This window comes from Myotis myotis, unplaced genomic scaffold (assembly GCF_014108235.1).
Source record: "Myotis myotis isolate mMyoMyo1 unplaced genomic scaffold, mMyoMyo1.p scaffold_m19_p_3, whole genome shotgun sequence".
Taxonomy (NCBI): domain Eukaryota; kingdom Metazoa; phylum Chordata; class Mammalia; order Chiroptera; family Vespertilionidae; genus Myotis; species Myotis myotis.
In genome coordinates this window covers 200,711,660-200,733,280 of record NW_023416335.1, presented here as the reverse complement: position 1 = coordinate 200,733,280, position 21,621 = coordinate 200,711,660, and the positions used below count along the sequence as shown (strand labels likewise).

Genomic DNA, 21,621 nt, shown 5'->3' with positions numbered 1-21,621 from the left:
CTTCCTTCTTCGCCGACTCCGTCTACGCCTTTGGGGACCCCTGGACCTGCTGGGGTTGGACCCCGGCACATGATACTATTACCATGTCCTAGGGCTTGACACACTGAACTGCACTTCACTCACCTGCCTCCCTGCTCTTAAGTGCATCTTACATCCCTGCTGTATCCTCAAGGGCCCAGCACAGTGCTGTGCACATAGCTGCACAACAAGTGTGCTCACAGAGTGACATTGCACCCAACTTTTATCTCATAAATCAGCCAATAGCCGGGGAAAAAGGGGGGCGCGGGGCTATCAAAGCAGTGAAATTAGCTTCAGAGCTTCAACGTCAAAAAAGAGAATCAACAGATGGAGATGCACAGCGGTAAATGCTTAGAAAAGGCTCTCAATGTGCCAGGTGTACCAAGGAAACAGGCTTCTGGCTGGCCTCCCTGTAGGGGGGCGTCAGGAAGATGTCCTGCCTCTTCACTGCACCCCTCTGCCCAGCTGGCCGCTACCCTGCCAGATGCTGCCGGGCCCACCACTGCTGAGTCACAGCACAACTCTACCAAGGGGGGGCCGCAGGAGCCAAGCCCTCAGCGGTCTTCCTTCTAACCAGCCCAGTGAGAGCTGAATTCAGATTAAAACATTAGACACACAGATGTAAACTGGGAAGTTATCTTTTCATCCACATTGGAGATGATTGTGGTAGCTTTTAAGCCTCTTGGACTGGCATCAAGAATTTAAATACACTCATTGTTGTGAGTTGAATTAAGCCCCCCAGAAGGATATGTTCAAGTCTGAGGCCCTAGCAACTGTAAATGTGACCTTATTTGGAAATGGGGTCTTTGTAATCAAGTTAAGATGAGGTCACGGTGGATTAGAGTGGGCTCTAACCCAATGACTGATGCCCTTACGATAAAAGGAAATCTGGACACAGACACATAGGAGATAAGGCCACGTGAAGGCAGAGGCAGAAACCGGAGTGATGCACCTATAAGTAAAGGGACACCAAGGACTGCCAGCAACCATGGGAAGAGCAAGAGGATTCTTCCCTAGAGCGTCTAGGGAGCGTGGCCCTGCTGGCACCGTGACAGCAGACTTCTAGCCTCCAGAGGTCTGAGAGAATACCTTTGCTTTAAGCCACCCAGTTTGTGCTATTTTGTTAAGGCAGCCCTAGGACATTAACATACTCGCTAAAAGTTATGTGTTAGGGGGGAAAAAGTTAATTGGCTCCTCCCCTAGGCAGACAGTGACAGTCTTATTCATTACACTGAATAAAATATATTATCACAGCGCATTGTTTAAGAGCATTAATCTAGACAATTTTCAATTTTTACATTATATTTTTGAAGCTTAGATTGAGTTCATAAGACAGTAGTTCTCTATGAATAATGCCCTAATTACTGAACATGTTAAACTTTCATGCTACTATCCCAGCCAGGTGCATAATAAGGTCGAGGACACTATCCCTAACATGGCAAAGCAAAAGAATGAAAATATTTTCCCAGGCCTTGAAGCTGACATTTCATACTCAGTAATGAGTTCAGTTGTACGAGGGCAATGAAGAACAGAGACCACCAGTTAGCAGGCTGCTGAACGAAATCTGGCAGGAGTGAGTGTGTGTGCATGTGTGCGTGTGTGCATGTGTGCACAAGCACAACGTACACTATGGAAACCACTGACTGGTGGCCAGATAAGTTGTAATTTCAATTCCATACCTAAGCTAGTATGAGATACCTCTTCCCAGTCTTCATCAACTTCTTCAACATAGACACATTTTGGGTTTACAATTTGTAGTTAACAGTAAGCATCACAACATTCAACTCCACAATAATCACTGACAAACATGAAGAAAACTAACACCCAGGCCCAGAATGGTCAATTTCCAATTCTATTATCATGTGCCTGATCTTTTAAAATCATCATTTTCAAATCTCATTCTCTAATATCCAAAGCTAAAGAGGCACCCATTATCATTTATCCTCGAGGTGCATCTGAGATACCAAGTATTTAAGCTGTTTCTGGGTATGAATGGCATTATTAACTGACTGCCATAAAAATAATTTAGAAGACATGACAAATAAAAGATTTAAGGCACATCTCTATAAATCACTCTATGGCTTTTACCAATTAATAGCATGGCAGTACTATCCAGTCCACACCAGGAACAAGAACCGTTTGAGAGAGGAAAATGTGGGTTCTAGAGACAAGGTCTTTTTTTGAGGTATTCTCACTCATTCACAAGCTGCAAGGAGGTATAGAAGCAGCTCGATACAGCAGGAAGAACACTAGCTCCAGAATGCTAGATGTGCCACTTGTAAGCCAGATTGTGTGTGCATTTTAGGCAAAGCCATGAAAGTGCAGATGACCCACCTCTGCGCAGACGGGGTGGATCCCAATGGTGCTGTCCAGCTGCTGCTTGGTCAGTCCACACTTGAGCGCAGCTGCAAAGCCTTGTGTAACTTCTCCAGCGTTTGGACCCAGTATGTGGAAGCCCACAACACGTTCCTAAAATATAAAATAAAGTAATACAATTATGCTGATTTCCCACCCACCCCTTAGCAGCCTGAAGTATTTTCCCAGTCCATTCTAAAAACCCCATTCAGAAGTGGCCATAGGATTATATTAATGCTTGCTGCTAAAAGCTGTTTAGGCTGAAGATAACTCCAACATGGGCCCATATAGAGTGTGGGGTCCCCTCAAGCAAGAAGGAAGAGAAGAGCACTAGCGACAAATGACGAGGGAAAACACTGAAAGCAGAACTGCCTGCAACTCCAAAAGCTCAAAATGTTCTGGAAAATGTTTTCAAAGGGCAGTTATGTCGTCATCTCCTCTATGGGCTGTCTCAAAGCCCCAAATAACCTATCTGTGACAGCTGAAACATTTCAGAGCACTCATTCAAGTTAAAATCATTTTAAGTCAGGTTTTGGGGATAGATAGCATTTTTGAAAAACAATAGAAAAATGTTTTGCAACTCTGAAATAACTGTGTAGGAATTATTTGGGGTAGATTCTTTATCCCAAACTCAGGAGAAACTCTGCCAAGAAGAGAGAAATTTGATTCACTCCATTGTTCAGACTTTGAGAGCCAACTCTGACTGAGATAGACTGTCTAGTCCAATCTCCTCATAACCGACGAGGCAACTCAGGCTGTGGGGTGCTCAGCCTAAGGCTCAATCACTCTATGGAAAGCAATCAAGAAGTCATTCTGCTGCCAAAGTACTGTAATATATTCCATGTTGGACTTACATCATTCATCCTGACAATCAGGGGTTCAGCATATGGATAAACAAAGCACAAAATACACTAGGTCTTAAAATACACTCGAAATAATGTAGTAACATGGATAGATCCCAAAAACTGAGATTAAAAACAAGTTGCAGGCTCTAATTAGCTAAGGATACCACCAAATCAAACCACAATCTATAATGTTTACAGATACATCAGAGGTGGCAAACATAAAAATATGAACAGGTGAGACACTCCAACTTCAAGACTGCTGCCTGTGGGGTAGGGAAGAAATGAGGGGTACAGGATCAAGGACTACAAAAGACTACAAAAGGCATGGGATAATGGTTAATAACATGGAATCGACCTTGCCTGGGACTGAATTCCAGCCCTTCCATTAGCTACTACATGCCCTGGCACAATTACTTAACTTCTATCTAATGTATGCTCACACAAATAACCTTTTCATTAAACTTGTCTGAAAAGAAAAAAACTGTACCTAAAATTGTTTTTGATGCCAACTGTGTAGAGTTTGTTATGGTTATCCTAGTATATTCACTTACTAGATGTATTTATGATGATGTCTTTTTGCACAGGATCCAGGTTTTCCTAGAACCCTGGGTTCTGCAAAAAGCAATCTGCTACTGTGCTACTGTCGAGAGCAGTAACTTCTCAACAGGATATATAGCTTAATTATATTCAATCCCACATAAGAAAATTATGAGTTTATTAGGCTTTTAATATATGGTTTCTTTAGCATCATTTGTATTTTTTCTTAAAGTAAGAGCCTAGCTAAGTTAAATATACCAGTTCTCATAAGATTTAATTCACAATACTTACAGAGCATGTGCACAACAAATACGTGTCCTGGGTTACAATATAAAATGGGGGGAGCAGTCAGAAAAGTTTGAAAACCAATGACTATTCACTCGCTTTGTACGTATGGAGACAAACTGTGAGGTCAAAGAATTTGCCCCTAGGCCTTCATTATCAACTGACACATGCAGCCTTAAATCAGATGATAATGAAACCTTAAATCAGAACCCAATTAAGAGGTCTTCCCATTACCGCTTTCTCATTCGGGACAGCTGCTTAGGATATAAACTTGCAGTGCTCCTGTTCTTTTCTTTTTGCCATTTTTAGGTCATTGATGACTTAATTGGTTTCCTTTCATACACACAAACACAGAGAGTTCTCAAGTTGTCCCTATGGCTCCTTCACTCAGCAAGTTTAGCTGCCTGCCTCCTATGTGTAGGGCTCTGTGCCGGTGAAGCTGGGGGGAGAGCACTGTGTCACCATGGTCCTTGCTCTCAGAGGTCTATGCAGCTGGGGAGACCGACAGGTAAAACAGGAAAGAAGTGTAGTGTGTAAACATGTGATCAAAATATAGCTACATATTAAAAACAAAATGAAGTTAGCTGAAAGGATTAAATGAAAATTGTACTTACACTGTCTTTCATATTACAGACTATTTTTGCGTAGCATTTGTTGCTATCTCTTGATGGAACCGTCCATTCCAATGGCCAAAAGTAACTATGGTAAACCTAAGAAGATATAAGCACAATTAGACTCAGCATCTTAGGAAGCATGTTTGTCAAACACTAGCTCTGGTACAAAGACAATGGAAGCTCTTTAGTATTTAGACTTTCACTAAGCAATAGAATTCATACAGACACAGACACAGATTGACAGACTCAGAGAACTAACTGATGGTTTCCACAGGGGAGGAGGGTTAGGGGACTGGGTAAAAAAAGTGAAGGGATTGAGAAATACAGATTGGTAGTTACAAAATAGAGATGTCAAAGTTCAGCATAGAAAATATAGTCAATAATATTCTAATAACTATGCATGGTGCTAGGTGGGTACTAGACTGATTCGGGGGGGCGGGTGGATCACTTTATAAATTACACTAGAGGCCTGGTGCACGAATTCATGCACCAGTGGAGTCTCTCAGTCAGGCCTGCAGGATTGGGCCCAAACCTGCTCTCCGACATCCCCCAAGGGGTCCTGGATTGCGAGAGGGTGCAGGCCAGGCCGAGGGACCCCACTGGTGCACGATCGGGGCCAGGGAGAGACATGGGAGGTTGACCAGCCATGGGAGGGACTGCGGGAGGGCTCCAGGGCACGTCCAGCCCATCTCACTCAGTCCTGATCAGCTGGACTTCAGCAGCAAGCTCACCTACCAGTTGGAGCATCTCCCCACTGGTGGTCAGTGCACATCATAGCAACTGGTCGACTGGTCAACTTTCTGCCCCCTGGTGGTCAGTGCACATCATAGCAAGCAGTTGAGCAGCCTTAGCATATCATTAGCATATTATGCTTTGATTGGTTGAATAGCTGACCAGAAGACCAGACACTTAGCATATTAGGCTTTTACTATATAGGATAACTAACCACTATGCTGTACATCTGAAACTAATATAAAATAAGATTGAATGTCAACTGCAATTGAAAAATCAAAGTTAAGAAAACACATACAAAACACCTCCCAAAAAATTCATGAAATAGGAACTGGTCAGAAAGTAAATGACTTTAAAAGTCCTGTTGTCAGATCCTTTTGCTATAAGCTCATCCCTTAATTACAACTCAGGTTAAAGAGTAAACGTTAAGTCATAATAACAATAAAGAGCCAGCAAATGAGAGAAAGAGCCATGTCACTACATGCTGTCTTGCATTAACATACGAATTTAAAAACAAACAAACACAAAAAACCTCTATTTTGTTACCTGAGAGGAAGGACAACTTTGGGCATGAAACAAGTCAAGTGCCAGCAACAATTATAGCAATTATCAAGTTTTCTTGCTTAATGCTTCCAAAGATATTCCCTCCATTGACATTATTCACCAGGAGTAACGAAGGGAAGCAGAGGAGGGAGGGAAGGTAGGCAAATGGAAGGACACAGACATCCTTATTGATGTTTCATAAACTTAAGTCCTGGATGACTAAAGGGATTTATTTTCTCCTCTAACTGCTAGCCTCAATTCGAAACATATATGGCTGGCTACCTTTTAAAAACATACTGATCTTGTAGACATTATAAGTGTTCTTTTATATTATAAAAATGATGTAATTTTTCTTAAAATATGGGTTACCAAATTGAATGTAAATCATAGTAAGATAACAATTATATAGGAAAAAGATGATTAAAGAAATTTTACCCAATTGCTAATAATTACTGTTACCAAAAAAAGAGTAACTGTTTCCTATTTCCTTTACATGTTCCAAAATTTCAACACAAATGCATTATTCATATAGTAAAAAATGCAAATTCTAATAAAAAAAAATCCAAAGATGGTCTGCCAAGAAATATGCAATGTATATTAAGAACCTTAAAATTTAAATACCTCTTGATAGGAATCTATTCTCAGAAAATAATCAGAGAGACAGACAGTGAACAATGAAGAGGTTCATTATTCTATTAATAGTAAAAAACTGTAAACAGGTTTTCACTATAAAGAATGCCACAACAAATTATTGTATAGCATCCCTAAAAAGAATTACACAAGTCATTTTAAAAATCATGTTTTTAGGGGGAAGTGCTCATGATCTAATATTATTGTAAAGTAGGCCAGAATACTGCACATAACTTAATCACACTTTTAAAAAAATTAAGATATAGCCCTAGCCGGTTTGGCTCAGTGGATAGAGCATCAGCCTGTGGACTCAAGGGTCCCAGGTTCGATTCCGGTCAAGGGCATGTATCTTGGTTGTGGGCACATCCCCAGTAGGGAGTGTGCAGGAGGCAGCTGATCAATGTTTCTCTCTCATCATTGTTTCTAACTCTCTATCCCTCTCCCTTCCTCTCTGTAAAAAAATCAATAAAATACATTTTAAAAAATAAAAAAAATTAAGACATATGTACCTACACAAAATTATACATGCATTCAATATATAAAAACATACATAAATGCTCAGAGACTAGAATATGCCAAAATATTAACAGCAGTTACTACTTCATGAATTAAAATTTCCTTTTTTATGTTTTTGAGCTTCCTATAACAAGGATACATTATGTTTAGAATCAGAAAAAAGTTAATATTACTCCTAGACCAAGATATTGCATGCGATTACTAATGCACATAATAAAGAAAAAGCTTGGTAAGAGATTTAAAATAAATTCACATCCTGAAACTTACTCTGGTCTTTTAGAAGGTTTTACTAAAAACTTTTCCTCAAATGATTTAAAAAATAGCAGTCACTTTGTGTAGCATTATTTGTGTATATGAAAATAGTGCACTTCATGTGCATTTTCCTTGACTATATGATAAAAGTTAGTGTAAATTAGAGGATAACAGCAGAGGGACAAAACCTAATAGAACAGCAGAAAGTAAGTTAATTTTTAATTTTTTTCTTTCTATTTTCCTATATTTTTCCTATTTCCAACAATATTGTTTTAATAATAAAAAGAAACCAGTAACATTGGTTTTAAAAAGTAGAAGCAAGTATTATTGGATCAACTGATGAAACTGAAAAACAGAAGGTAGATCACATAAAAGTATCCATCTATATATATATATAAAAGCTAGCAAACAACCGGTCGCTATGATGCGTACTGACCACCAGGGGACAGATGTTCAACACAGGAAATGCCCCCAGCCTGAAGGCCCCAATCGCCTGATCGGAGCCAGGCCCCTGGGCTGGGATGGGGAACCGGAGGTGGGTGGCAGCGGATGTGGGTGGCGAGGGAAGGAGAGGGGAAGGTGGGAAGGCAGGGAACCTGATCAGCCCTGATCGCGGGCCAGGACTAGGGACCACAGCATGCACGAATTTGTGCACCAGGCCTCTAGTTGTATCAATATTAAGTTTCCTAAATGTGATAACTACCCTGTGATTTTATAAGAAAATGCTCTTATTCATAGGAAATATATACTGAAATGTTTAGGAGAAAAGAGGCATTCTACTTACTCACAAATGGTTCAGGAAGGAAAATACACACAGATACACAGAAATAGAGAAAGAGAGACTATGCGACATAAAAAACAAATATTAATAGTATGTGAATCTGGATAATTGTACAGAAATTCTTTGTACAATTTTCCTACTTTTCTGTATGCTTGAAATTATTTTTAATTTTGAAAGCAGTAGAGTAGAACTTACCTCAATATTTTCTTCCCCAAATTTTTCCACAGCTTTTTCTTCAGAAAGACCACAAGCACCATATTCCAAAGGGGTAAATACAGTTGTTGGAACATTTTCATAGTCACACTATTTCAAAATGGAGAAGAGTTACAAGAGAAGTTATAACTCAAAAAAAGGGTATGCTTCAAAAAGGTTCAAAATTAGGGGAGAAAAGCAGACTAATAAATTTCTACCAAAAATATGGGAAGTCACAACAATCCCAGGTGTAAACCTACCACATGAGAACCATGAACCGATGTCATGAAGTTTTGGCAGAGGTTTAATGTCTGGCAAGACTAGTCATGAATAAATGATTCATGGATGTTAACAACAAGGACATACTTTCTCTACCTTTAATAAAGCAGCCAAAAACAATACAAGTGTACTCAAAGCTGATGGTCTCATTATCAGTGACAGAAACTAATAGACTTCTATGGGAAATTAATTAGGCAATACATATTAAGAGTCATAAAAATATTTTATACCTTTTGGCCCAATAAACCTATTCTTAGACATCTATAATAACATACAGAAACAGCTGCGTGCATTAACTGAGCAATGCTGTAGCTCTCTTCAATAGTGGCAATATGGAGCAGCTTTAAAGAGCAAATAAGGAAGTAGTTCTATAGTACATACACTCTATGTAACAATATGCAGTAATTAAAGTGAAATAAAAACTAGAGAAACAAAAAAAGTTAAGGATTCTATTTCCAAAGCACATTTTATGATAATAGACATAGATGACAAACGAATTCTGAAGTCAAAGAAGTTGTAAAATGCTGTATTAAGCAAATAAATGTTTCTCAATTACCAAATATCTCAGTCTCTAATATGCTGATGTAAATTCTGTTATTATGTAAATGCAAAATGTTTGTAAATGCTATTTGATAAAAACCTACCCAGTCACATTTACCCACAGAGGTGAGCCATTCTGCGTTTAAAATATGAGAAGTTGAATTCTCACTCTCTAAAACAGTAGGGTGAAATCTTTCAAATGAGTCACCCTGTGCAAACAATAAATAGAATCCTTTTTCTCTAAGAAGAACATAAACCTTTGGAATTCTGATTCAACAGTAAAGGCAGATCTCCACTGACAGCCACAATAGTGTACCCGGGACCAGACCTACCTCACTGCTTTACACAACTAGAAAACCAGACAGATATGAAGCAACACTGTTTAAACATCTGGCGGCAGCTGCAGGGCAGAGCCCTGAAGCCAGTAGAGCTGGACAAGAACTCCTGGGATCTGGGCTGAGTACTGATCTGTAAACGCCTCAGAGGAAAGAACCACTGGAAAGCAGTAGGCTCCAAAATGACCAGAGCTCCAATAGGACTGGAAATAGTTCCTGTTCCCATAGTCAAAGCAGAAAGAATTCATCATGTGAGAGAAATGGGGTTAATTGATGCCCAAAGGCATCAATTTAATGGTTGAAACTAAGCCCTAGGTGAAAGGTTGCTGTAGCCGAACCCTAAAAAAGCTTAAAAGCAAGTTACAAAAGGGATAAAACACCTTATGTAACTTAACGAACTGTCAGAACAAATCCTAACACTGTATAAAAGAACTCAACAAAACCCAGCACTGAACAATGTAAAATACACAGTATCTGCGTCCACCCAACAGTATCTGGACATGCAAAAGAGCAGGAACATGTGAACCAATACCACGAGAAAAATCAACCAACAGAAACAAACACTGAACAAAAGATGATGGAATTAGCAGAGGACATTAAAAGAACTATTATAAATATGTTCTGTCTATTCAACCAGGTAAAGGAAACCATCAACCTGCTGAGGAGAAAAAATGAAAAATTTATTTTAATAAATAAAACTTAGAGATGAAAAAGACTATTTGAACTGCAAACCACACAGATTGGGATTAATAGCCCAAGAGAGTGCAGAAGAAAAAAAATCAGTGAACTTGAAGACATGGCAATAGGTTTTCTAAGAAAATGGAGCACTGAGATGGGGTCGGGGTGGGGAGGAAATGGACACAGGAGCAGAGCATCAGAGATCATGGGATAGTATCGAGTGAACCAATATTCATTAATTGGAGTCTAAGGGAAAACAAAAAAGGGAGGAGACAGAAAAAAATAATTGAAGCCCTGGCCAGTTGCTCAGTGGTTAAGAGCATCAGCCTGTGGACTGAAGGGTCTGGGGTTAGATTCCAAGTCAAGGGCATATACCTCGGTTGCAGGTTCCCCATCCCCAGTCACCATGTGTAGGAGGCAACCAATGGATCAATGTGTCTCTCTCACTTCAATGTTTCTCTCCTCCCTTCAACCCTCTGTAGAAATCAATGGAAAAAATATCCTCTGGTGAGGATTAAAAAAAAATAATAAAAAGATAATTGAGCCGAAACCGGTTTGGCTCAGTGGATAGAGTGTCGGCCTGTGGACTGAAAGGTCCTGGGTTCGATTCCGGTCAAGGGCATGTACCTGGGTTGCGGGCACATCCCCAGTAGGAGGTGTGCAGGAGGCGGCTGATCGATGTTTCTCTCTCATCGATGTTTCTAACTCTCTATCTCTCTCCCTTCCTCTCTGTAAAAAATCAATAAAATATATTAAAAAAAAAAAAAGATAATTGAATGGCTGAAAATTTTCCAAATTTGGTGAAAACTATAAACAGATAAATCCAAGAATCTTGGGCACATCACAAGCAGAACAGTTATAAAGAAAAGCATGGCAAGTCATGCAATATTCAAACTGCTAAAAAAAATGACAAAAAGAAAATCTTAAGAGGAACAAACATAGAAATGATAGTGCATTTCTCTTTATAATCTCTGCAGCCACAAGACAATGGAAAAATCATTAAAATATTTAAAGAAACACTGTAAATCTAGAGCTCTATATTCAGTAAAAATACCTTCCAGAAAATGAATGAAAAATAAAACATTTTTTTCAGCCTTGGGGAGCCCTCTTCTCCCCGTCCCATTCCAAGTTTGTATCTTACTTGGGTGTTCTCTCTCAGTGCTAATGTTTCCTTTCTCACTTCTTCCTTCCTTCCTTCCTTCCCTCCCTCCCTCTCTTACTTTTTTTAACATTTGAAATAGAATTCTTGTACCATAAAATTCACTTTTCAAAGTTAACAATTCAGTGGTTTTCAGTATAGTCACAAAGTATGCAACTAGTACCACAATCTAATCCAGAAGATTTTATCACCAGAAAAAGAAATTTTATGCCCATTAGCTGTCACTCCCCATTACCCCCTCTCTCTCCCCGCCCCCAAGCAAAATCACCATGAGCAGACATACACTCAGTAACTGGTCCCATGAAAGATACCTAAGAGTTTCAATTTCCTACTTTGATTTTTAAAAACCACATTGTTATTAATAGAACACATTCAACATTCTAAGCACAGAAGACCAATTTTTAGAAAGGACAGGGAAATAAAGCCTAAACACTGATTTAAGCAGCTCTGTACACTGGCATTATTCCCTAGATCCCCAAATCCTTTTACATACCCTACATAGGTACCACAACAAGATTTCTTACCTTAATAATAATAAAACTGATATAAAATGCAACTATTATGTGTAAATGGAACATAACAGTGCTGAAACTTGATTAATCAAGCTCATTTTATTCTTATTGTAATTCCAAGAGTGACAGTTTTCTTAATAAAATCACAAAGGTACAGCATTCCTAACAATGTCATTTGGAATTCAGTAATAAAGCACATCTAGGATGCCATCATCAAAGTAACTAAATTATTTAAGATCTGGGAAACTTCCCAACTATCCCTAAATAGAGAACTGGGCATATTATTAAAAACAGTCTTTCAGTGGGTGAAGTGTCACTCACCTTGACAGTGGAGCCAGCGTAGAGCCTCTGAGCCAGCAACCTTCCCGCCTGGATGGCTACAGGGGTGAGCTCCGGCTTCCCCTCCAGAATATCGCCAATGGCATAAATGTAAGGCACATTGGTCTGCTCTTCATCCGTGACAGGTATTTTTCCGTTCCTGCAAATTGATCCCATTAAAAATCATGACTAATTACCATTAATAATTAAGTAGAACAAAATCCCCTTTATCCCAAAGAAGCCCAAAATTATGACTCCAGCTGGGGACAATGTTCTAATGTATTACACCAAACAAAACAACTTTATTTATTTCAGAAGAAATAAAAGCTTAGAGACCATTCTCGCTGCTATTCTGAAAAATAAAGGAATTAAGAAAACTTGACAGAAACCCTGGAATGGAAAAACTGGAACATAGCAGTTAAGAATAAGAATTATAAACTGTAATAACCAGGTCTGTTAGTTATTACCTCTTTGATCTTGGGAGAGCTATTTACTATCTCTAAGCTTCATCCCCCCCACATATATAGTAAATGGGAATAATGATGATGGGAATAATAGTAGGAAGAAAAAGAACACCATCTCTATCTACCGTAAGGGATTGTGAGGATTGAATGTGAATGTGAATAAAACATTCAGCACAATAGTCCATGGCTCACAGTAAATACAGAATAACTATTAACATCATATGAAATCTAAACCTTAGATCTAATTGGAAACAGGCTAGCAAGTTATGAAAAAAAGTAGAAAAAATAATCTTCACAGGAAGATTAGAAATCTCTTCTCCTGAACAGATGTGATTCCTGCAAGGATTAAGAGCTTGCCATTACTCCAAGGGAGCTTGCCATTCACAGCAGGTGTTTTTATACTTGGATGTAAGAAAGGCAGTATTGGGAAATACCCCATGCTGCTCCCGTAAGCAGATACCAGAGTCTCAATTATCTGGTGCAGGAGTACAGTCCAAAGGACTTTACCTTTTTTTAAAAAGTCTTGTCAAAACAAGGCCACCAAAAATTCTGATTGCCTCCCCCTCAAAAAAATTGGGAGAGAGATGGAAGGACTTTAACTTTTAAAAGCCTTGAAGAAATGTGTTTTCATACCTGCAGCTGTCACTAGAAACGTAGTGACCACCCTAGTCCTAGTGACCTTAAAACCTGGTAGCTTTAAACATGGTTCAAATCTACATGCTGAGTGAAGCTAAAGCATATCCCTACAATTAACCGTGGATGGATCTTTTTCTGTACACATACACACTAAAGAAACATAAAGCAAGCCAATATAGCTCTCAATTCGATTCTGAAAAGAAAAAAGGAAAACAGAAAATACTATGTATGAGTGGCGCTGGAAGACTTTTTCTGAACTTAAAAAGAGAACGCTTCAACTATGATAAAAATTAACTTCAAAAATCAAAACTCCAGCAATAATCAATATTATAAGTACCTGAAATAGTATTCGATAAGATATAATAAAGGTTTTTTTCTTACTTTTCATTTATCTTTACACCCACGGCTTCTAAGCCAATTTTTCTTGTGCAAGCATCTCTTCCTATTGCCAGCAATACCTGAAAAAAAAATTAACATATAGGTAGTGACTTATAACAAAAAGGCTCTGCATGAGTTATTTAATCATTATTTTTTCTGCTTATTAAGCCAACCTGATTTATCCAGACCTGGGAAGAAATTTCATTAAGAAAATAATGCAAGAGTTAAAATAAATTACAACCTTTAAAAAAAAAATCCTTCAAACATGATATAGCAGAAATCCTTATCCATTTCGTATTAAGAAAAAGGAAGTTAACAATTCCTCAATTAATCTAGAAAAGATTAAAGACAAAGACAGCATAGCCTATGACTGAATTCAGTTATTTTAAACAGTAAAAGTATTGGGCTGGATCAACCAAAGGACTTGTATGCATGCATATAAGCCTAACCAATGGACACAGACACCTGGGGGGTAAGGGCATGAGTGAGAGGTGCGGGGGGGGCGGGGGGGGCGGGAGGGAGGCAATGGGGAGATAAGAACACATATGTAATACCTTAATCAATAAAGAAGAAAAAAAGTGGTGGGCTGGGGAGCTAAAAGGGAAGAACATGGGACAGAGAAATTCTAGCTCATTTAAAAATGCTGATGCCCTTTTACAGCCATTTAACAAACAATATTTTAAGTTACAGTGGAGAAATCTGAAATCTAAAATGAGGTATGAACCTGGATCTATATCCATTCCTTACCGTATTGTACTCTCCTTCGATGATTTTGTCACTATTGGTGGACTTAGCTACCACCTTGAGTCGGCCTGGTGTCCCTGCTTCAATTTGTTCAACCTATAAAAGTGATAAGGTTTTACTCAACGATAAAGACATGTATCAAGTGGATACTTTCTCCCTTTCTGTCTGGTTAACCCAACGTTAACACAAAATCTGGTTTGAAAGGTTTTTCATGTCCTATCTCCCTCACCCCAGCATCATTAGGATAATGTGATTCTCTTATTAATCCCTTTTCTCACTGCTTAATGTTTGCTAGAGGGGTTTTCTTTCACAGAGCTCTTATGCAGAATTCAGAGAGAAAAGTGAAAGGGAAAGCCAGAGAAAGCAGACTACAATCCCTAAAATCAAACCAATGACTAACAGTCTTTTAAGTCACCCAGAATCACTAATCCCCTGGAGAGCCACTGCTGCTCATATTCAGACGTTCTCTTTTGACTACAGATGCTCAGCTCTATACAAAGAACAGACATGAGGGTAGATCAGTCATGATACAGATAACACCTAGAAAGCCCTAAAAAGCATAGTGGGCAAGGAGGTGTGTCTGTCTGTCATCACCATGGGCTGTCTTCAGTTAGGATGCAGGGAGGAAATGAGCAGTCCTGGTTCTTGTGCTGTGATGAGACTGGACATACTAGCCTACTACACATAGATGTCCATGGTAACGTGGTGACAATGACTAAGAAACCCTACTACCTGAGGCTTCTGCAAGTATGTAGTGAACCTTCGTTGTCTCTGAATGACAGCCAAATCATGGGTCTCTGTAAAGTATTTACTGGAGAAATCCATAAACATAACCTGCAATGTCTACCCTCCCTTTAAAATACAACCGCTCTGTGTGGGAAACTGTCACGATTGATTTTATTTTCAACATCTAAATAGACAGTCAAGATTTCCTTCTTGAACTCCCTTGCTTTCTTATACAGTTAAGAAATGTCTTTCCCATTTAATTTAAGGTATAATGTTCTAATCTTTGGAGAAAAGTTGAACTGGTCCATGACTTAGATTTGCTTAAAAATTATAAGGGCCTCACCCCACCTCTAATTCCTTCCTGCCTTACTCACTTTTCTGTTCCAGTCAGGCTTTTTCTGTATCTAGAACAATTTCTGCATTTAGAACAATTTTATTCCCAACAGCATTTTTGCTCATACTTTGTTCTTTGCCCAAAATGCCCTCTATCCCTCCTCTCTGCAGAGGCTTCTTCCATTCAGTCGCTTTATAATGTAGCAAGCATTCACACTAGCCTCTGGGAAATCAGACACCAGGTAGCCTCAGCAAGATGCTATGTACACAGAAACAGGTTTATTTCACCAGGAATAGTCCACCAGGTCCTCAAAGGGGCCCACAAGTCCCCAGATGTTATTAAAAAAAAAGATGCTGCTTTCCTATCAGTATGGCATTACTGATAGCCGTTGTTTTCTTATCATATACCTCCACTCCCTAAAAAACAGCTACAGTAATAAGTACTGATAACCTTCAGGACATTTGTTACTTAATCCTCACTACAATATTATGAGATAGATTCATCTTAGACCTACTCTGAGCCAGAACCGTCTTTCTAACTGTAAGCTACTGCGATCTTCACAAGAACTGAGATAGGTGCTATTATCATCCCAATTTTATAAAAAAAACTGAAGCTCTGAGAGGTTAAGTAATTCCCCCAAAGTCATATGGCAAGAAACTGGCAGAACGGTATTAAATCCACGCCATTCTGACCTCAGTGCTCCATGTGCTATCAACACTATGAGATTCATGGTCACACAATGAAACTATGTTAACCCACGAAGCAATTTTTAAAATAACAGCTAAAATTCCTTAACTTTAACAAAACAGTTCCATCCTCACCTGCACTAAAGGAAACTATTAATCTGAGATTCACAAAGTGTTTGATTTTGTCACTCTTACATATCAAACATGGTAATATTAACAAGTCCCAATATAACTTGTCATATTGTTCGGCCCTTTCAAGAGAAAATGAAATGAACAAAAAAGGCCACCCCACATAATAAAAATAGATAATTGTATTCAAGGAAGCCAGAATAGTATAGCACATCTACTGACTACACTGTACACCAAGGAGAAATGTCTTACGGGAAATTTTTTAAAATCAGCCTAGTCTTGAACTCTTATTTAAATCACTGGTATGTATGAAGGAATAAAGTATAACAGACCAAAGATAATAAAGGAATGCATAAAGGGAAGTATTAAACAGAAGAGAACCAAAGGTAATGAAGAAATTATTATTCTGCAAATAAGAACAAAGCTATTTAGGCGGTAGGTAGGTACAAGTTTACATACCACTACCACACAATTGAGGAATTACAGTGTCCCTTATGGTTTATAATTCTGAGAGGATGCTTCTATCACCTATAGAAATCTATTTCCTAACTTTTAATATGTGTATAGAACCAACAAACTTATAGGCAACTCCACTTACCTTTATTGGTACAAATTGTTTTATAAACTTGACACCATGTTCTTGCATGTGTTCACCAATTTTGTTGGCCATGTCCTGGTCAAATCCTCTAAGGAGAATGGATCGTACCATAACAGTGACATCCAAACCAATGCCAGCAAGAAACCCAGCACATTCTAAAGCGACATAGGATGCTCCGACCACCAGGGTCTTGCCCGGGCAGTAAGGTAAGGAGAAAAGATCATCACTGAAAAGAGATTTTTAAAAAAAGGCAGAAATAAAAAAATGTTCATGGGAATAATGACCAAATCAAAGCAAATATTTTTACTTTCTTCGGAGCGAGACACCTTTAAGATGTAAAAATTTAATTACTACTACATACATAATATGAGAAGTTTTTATAAGGACTTAGACTCTCCCTTTGTTGCCACCCAGTGGCTTGGGGAGTAGCTCAAGCTACTCTGGGGCCAAACACAGCAAACTATGTAACTTCTGACCACAGTCCAACTCACAGTCAAACAAACCGATTCTGAATTGTCTGGAACAATTCTTCACTACTGTGTTTAATATCCTACATTTGAAAATCTAAACCCTCATCCCACCACTCAGCTCTCCCTGAGGTGGAAAGTCAGGTACTTCTTATCTGGAATACCAATTATCAAGAGTGGGGAAAAACCCAACATACAGTCTTTGTATGTAAACGTCAATTATAAAAAGTAAAATCTGACAAAATCTTCTTGCTCAATGAAGAATACTGAATATATGAGTGAAATCACATAAGCATTAGAAAATAAATTTTTTAAATTCTGAGAAGGAAGCCTATTCAAAACAACAAAGACAACAGTTGCCATCAGAGCTGCTCCTATATGAAGCACAGAGGAAATAAATCATCCCCCCCCTCCCAAAATGGCCTGAAAAAGAGTAATCTATAACACAATCAGATACACTGGGGAAAAAGCATCCAAGAGGACATGTTTATCAACAATCTATCTTAATGTCTTGATAATTTAAAACATCTGAAAAACAATGTCACCAGTATTATCACTTGGACAAAAATAAATCACTTAGCAAAACCTTCTTACTTGACTCACTTATTTTGGAAGATTCATCTACACTGACACCGCAAACATTTGAACAGGGAATTGAACAGTGAATAGGGACCAAGCTTTGATAAATCTAAATGGTCTGCCATCCTCTCATTCTTTCAGTGTCACACTGCAAGTGTTAAAGGGTAAGGTAACAGACGATCCTATATATATACACACATATGTATCATTTCACAAAATGTTTGTGACTGTCCATCTGGTTTTATAAAATACATTCATAAAACATATTCACACATATATAAATTTCAATATAAGCATACATCTATATGTTAGTGATGTAAACTCTGGGTGGTAAGATAACCAATGTTTATAGTTTTTAATTTTTAAAATATTCTCATATCTAAAATAATTTTTCCTTTCTCTTTTTTCCCAAACCCCTGCCCCTTTGGGCAAAAATATGGTAAAAAAAATCCACTAAGTTACAGGAAATGGACATAATGGGTTTTAAGACAAAAGCAAAAGCATAAATCCACAATGGGTTTTTCTTTTCTCCCTGCGATTTTTTCCTTACCTGCTGATGCAGTATTCTTTGTCACCAGGGATGCCCAAGTAACGTGGCCTTTCACCGGTAGCAATGAGAAATCTCTCTGCTGAATAAATTTTTTCTTTGCCTTTGTTATTCGTTGTCTACAAAGGAACCAAAATGTCAGTTTTTAATAGTTCTCATGACGTAGAATTGTAACTTCACAGTTAATAAAGGCCATTCACCACATTGTCCAATTTGATCCGCATATAAATTTGGTAATACATAAGAGATATTAAGGCTCTGAGCAATTAAGGGACTTGCTCAAGGTCACTATGCCAGTAAATGGCAGAGCCACGACTCAAATCCAGATGGTGTGGCCCTGAATCTAGTTCTCTTACTCTCTCCAACACCACAGAAGAAAGCCCCACAAGGAGATGTGATGGCAGAATCTCCACACTGGGCACTCTGGGTCACAGTGCTATTACTTTCATGAGGATAATCCCCTTCTCCTTTCCTCCCTTGCCTCCAACACAAACCAAAAGGAGCTACTTAGGCTGTCACACAATTACCTTAATCCTATGAGGACCCACAAACTGCCCATATGCATTCTCATAGGTGACTTTCTTCTCCCGCAGAGCCACGCGGTAGCCCCAGTTCAGAGAGCCAATGTGATTCTGCACGGCTTCGGTCATTTTCCCCCAGTCATGTCCAACTGCACAAGGAAATAAGACAAGACATTTAGCCTTTCAACTGCCTGGAGAAGATCGTTTCTCAGTAACTATTTACATGGAATACAAAGAGCAGAGCGTTCAGTTGAAAAGGGCAAGTCCTTCATTTCAAGCCATAAACAACCTTTTAATCTTCAAATATTCTTTCCTTTTTAGAAAACTACCATAATACTAAATAATGCAAAGCTTCCTGGACATTCTTAAGACTAAAATAACCATTCTCAACTTTTTTCTTCTTTATCTAGAAATGAAAGGGAGGGAGGGAGGGAAGGACGGAGGGTGGGGGGAGGGAAGGAGAGAGAGGGGGGGAGAGAAACATCAATGATGAGAGAGAATCATTGATCGGCTGCCTCGTGCAGGCCCCCTACTAGGATCAAGCCCACAAAACCAGGTATGTGCCCTGATTGAACCAAGACCTTCTGGTTCATAGGCCCATGCTCAACCACTGAGCAACACTGGCCAGGCTCCACTCTTTTTAAAAAAAAAAAACTAGGATATTTAAGCAAACCCCAGCATTTTATTAGTGGTGATTTTGGCTTAGTTACAGTGATTTAGGGATGCCCAAGGGCCAGTAATGCTAAACATCCTTCACTACAGTTCCTTACAACTAGGAGCTGTCTGGCCCAACAAAGTGCCAGTGCCATTAACCCAATGCCATTAACACCCCCATGAAGAAAAAGTGGACTAGATTAAAGGGAAGATTCACTTCTGAAACTTTACAGTTGTAGAACTACTAAGTGAACTATACTCTGCTAATCCTATAGCAGATACCATATTCTAAAAGAAGACACAGTTGAGAGTAAATAACAGCACCAACAAATTGTTATTTCAATGACAGAAATCCAAATTCAACGATTAGACCTGTTCCAATCTCAGTCAGCCTTCCTTTGTTGCCGTCAGATCCCCCGATTTCCAAACTTCTCAAACCCCCTTTTCTACCAGAGATCCTTGATCCTCTGATAAGGGGAGAGCCAACCACCATCCATCCCCAGTCTCTATAGAGTGATTCTGATCAGGCAGAAGGATTTTAAAAGTTCCACCCACCAGTTTGGGATTTAGCATAAGGGCACTCTAGCTGCTCCTATGTCCTGACCTTGCATTCCAGTCTGGAAACTGAATTTCTGGTCTTGTAAAACCCAAATTCCTACTTTACATACTATTATGGTCACTGGATCCTTGTTGGACTATTCGTCATAGCATTCCTGAACCCCAGTTCTCCAGGGCTGCCCTGTCTTCTGATAATGCCTAAATCCACCACCTTCAATGGATAAAAACTTCTAAATTGTATAATAAGGAATAAATGCACTGCATTCCCAAATATTACTTGAATACTCCACATCCCCACACTCACCCATCTGCTGGCATGGCCCCAGCATTTCTCCTAGGCCTCCCAATTCCACTGGCCTGGCCTACCAGTTGTAACCCAAGAAGGACGAATGGCCTGCCCAAGGCCACACACTAACCCAGTGGCAAACGCAGACAGTGTATGTGAAAAGACAGGTGTGTGGTAGGAGAATCTATCCCAAACTACAAGCCCCCAATTGCAAACCAATGAGCTTGCTTTCTTTCTATTGACAAAGGGATTCTAAAGCTTTCCAAATATTTAATATTTTAAAGATACACATAATTCTTAAGTACAAGAGAATTCAAATAGGGAAATCTTAGAAAATATAAAGCCTATACATCTTCCAGAAAGGACCAATTCATCCAATTTACATAACGGAGCTCAAGTAATTTTTTTAAGGCCTTAGATGCTTTCCGTACTTTCTCCATTTGGAGCTTCAGGGAAATGTCAGATCACAGGCTGCGTCCCGTAGGTGTCACTCCCCTGTCACTGGGCAGACTTAGCTGTCCCTGTCCTCCCTCACCACACTGGGAACTATTTTCAGTGTCAGAGAAGACTCTTCCCAGAAAACTGAGCACTGTTCTTTGTTCAAGGACACACAATTAGATCTGTTTCTATAAGAAAAATGCAAAATAAGCCTTCTCACTTTATCTGTTAGGAACATGAATCAGCAGTCTCTAGGGGATTCTCATCTGAAAATTACATCTCTAAGTTTCCTTCTTCCTCTAAGATCTAATGACATAAACATTTGTCCAAATCCACTGATTCTTTACCACAATCATTTAAACACAAAAGGAAGGGAGTAATTACTGCTCCCTCAGTGGATCCTGATAGGCCACTCCTACAAAGCCCGCCTCTGGTCCTCACAGCAAGGCCACTGCCTGCTTCAGCTTAATGAGAAAAGCTGAAGATTACAATAAGCAAACCACCAGGCTTCAACTTGGGAAGAGTGAAGGGATTTAACTACAAAGACGGAGATTGCTTTTGTGGCTGACAAATACAAGAGGTGTAAGGTATAAAAATAGAAAACTATGTATTTCTACTTTAAAATATGGAAAGGGGGAGGAGACACAAAAGTGGCAAAACTTAAATTGGTTGGATAAATAATTTTTGTAAGGATAGACAAATAAAAAAACCTTGAATTAAGTTTTAAAACTCCCATGACATTCAGGGAGCTTTTG

The 21,621-nt window shown here is 39.0% G+C and overlaps 1 protein-coding gene across 4 annotated transcripts in view; it reads right to left on the bottom strand.

Annotated features, from left to right (window-relative positions):
* TXNRD1 (thioredoxin reductase 1) overlaps positions 1 to 21,621 on the bottom strand; it is a 58,596-nt gene that overhangs the window by 10,519 nt on the left and 26,456 nt on the right. For all 4 annotated transcript variants that reach the window (XM_036301129.1, XM_036301131.1, XM_036301128.1 and 1 more), the window contains exons 5-13: positions 18,937 to 19,079; positions 18,413 to 18,528; positions 16,817 to 17,042; positions 14,347 to 14,439; positions 13,603 to 13,679; positions 12,125 to 12,281; positions 8,304 to 8,411; positions 4,655 to 4,750; positions 2,353 to 2,487 (exon numbers count right to left, since the gene is read on the bottom strand). In XM_036301129.1, coding sequence (XP_036157022.1) covers positions 2,353 to 2,487; positions 4,655 to 4,750; positions 8,304 to 8,411; positions 12,125 to 12,281; positions 13,603 to 13,679; positions 14,347 to 14,439; positions 16,817 to 17,042; positions 18,413 to 18,528; positions 18,937 to 19,079 — 1,151 coding nt within the window. The remainder of the gene's footprint in view (positions 1 to 2,352; positions 2,488 to 4,654; positions 4,751 to 8,303; positions 8,412 to 12,124; positions 12,282 to 13,602; positions 13,680 to 14,346; positions 14,440 to 16,816; positions 17,043 to 18,412; positions 18,529 to 18,936; positions 19,080 to 21,621) is intronic.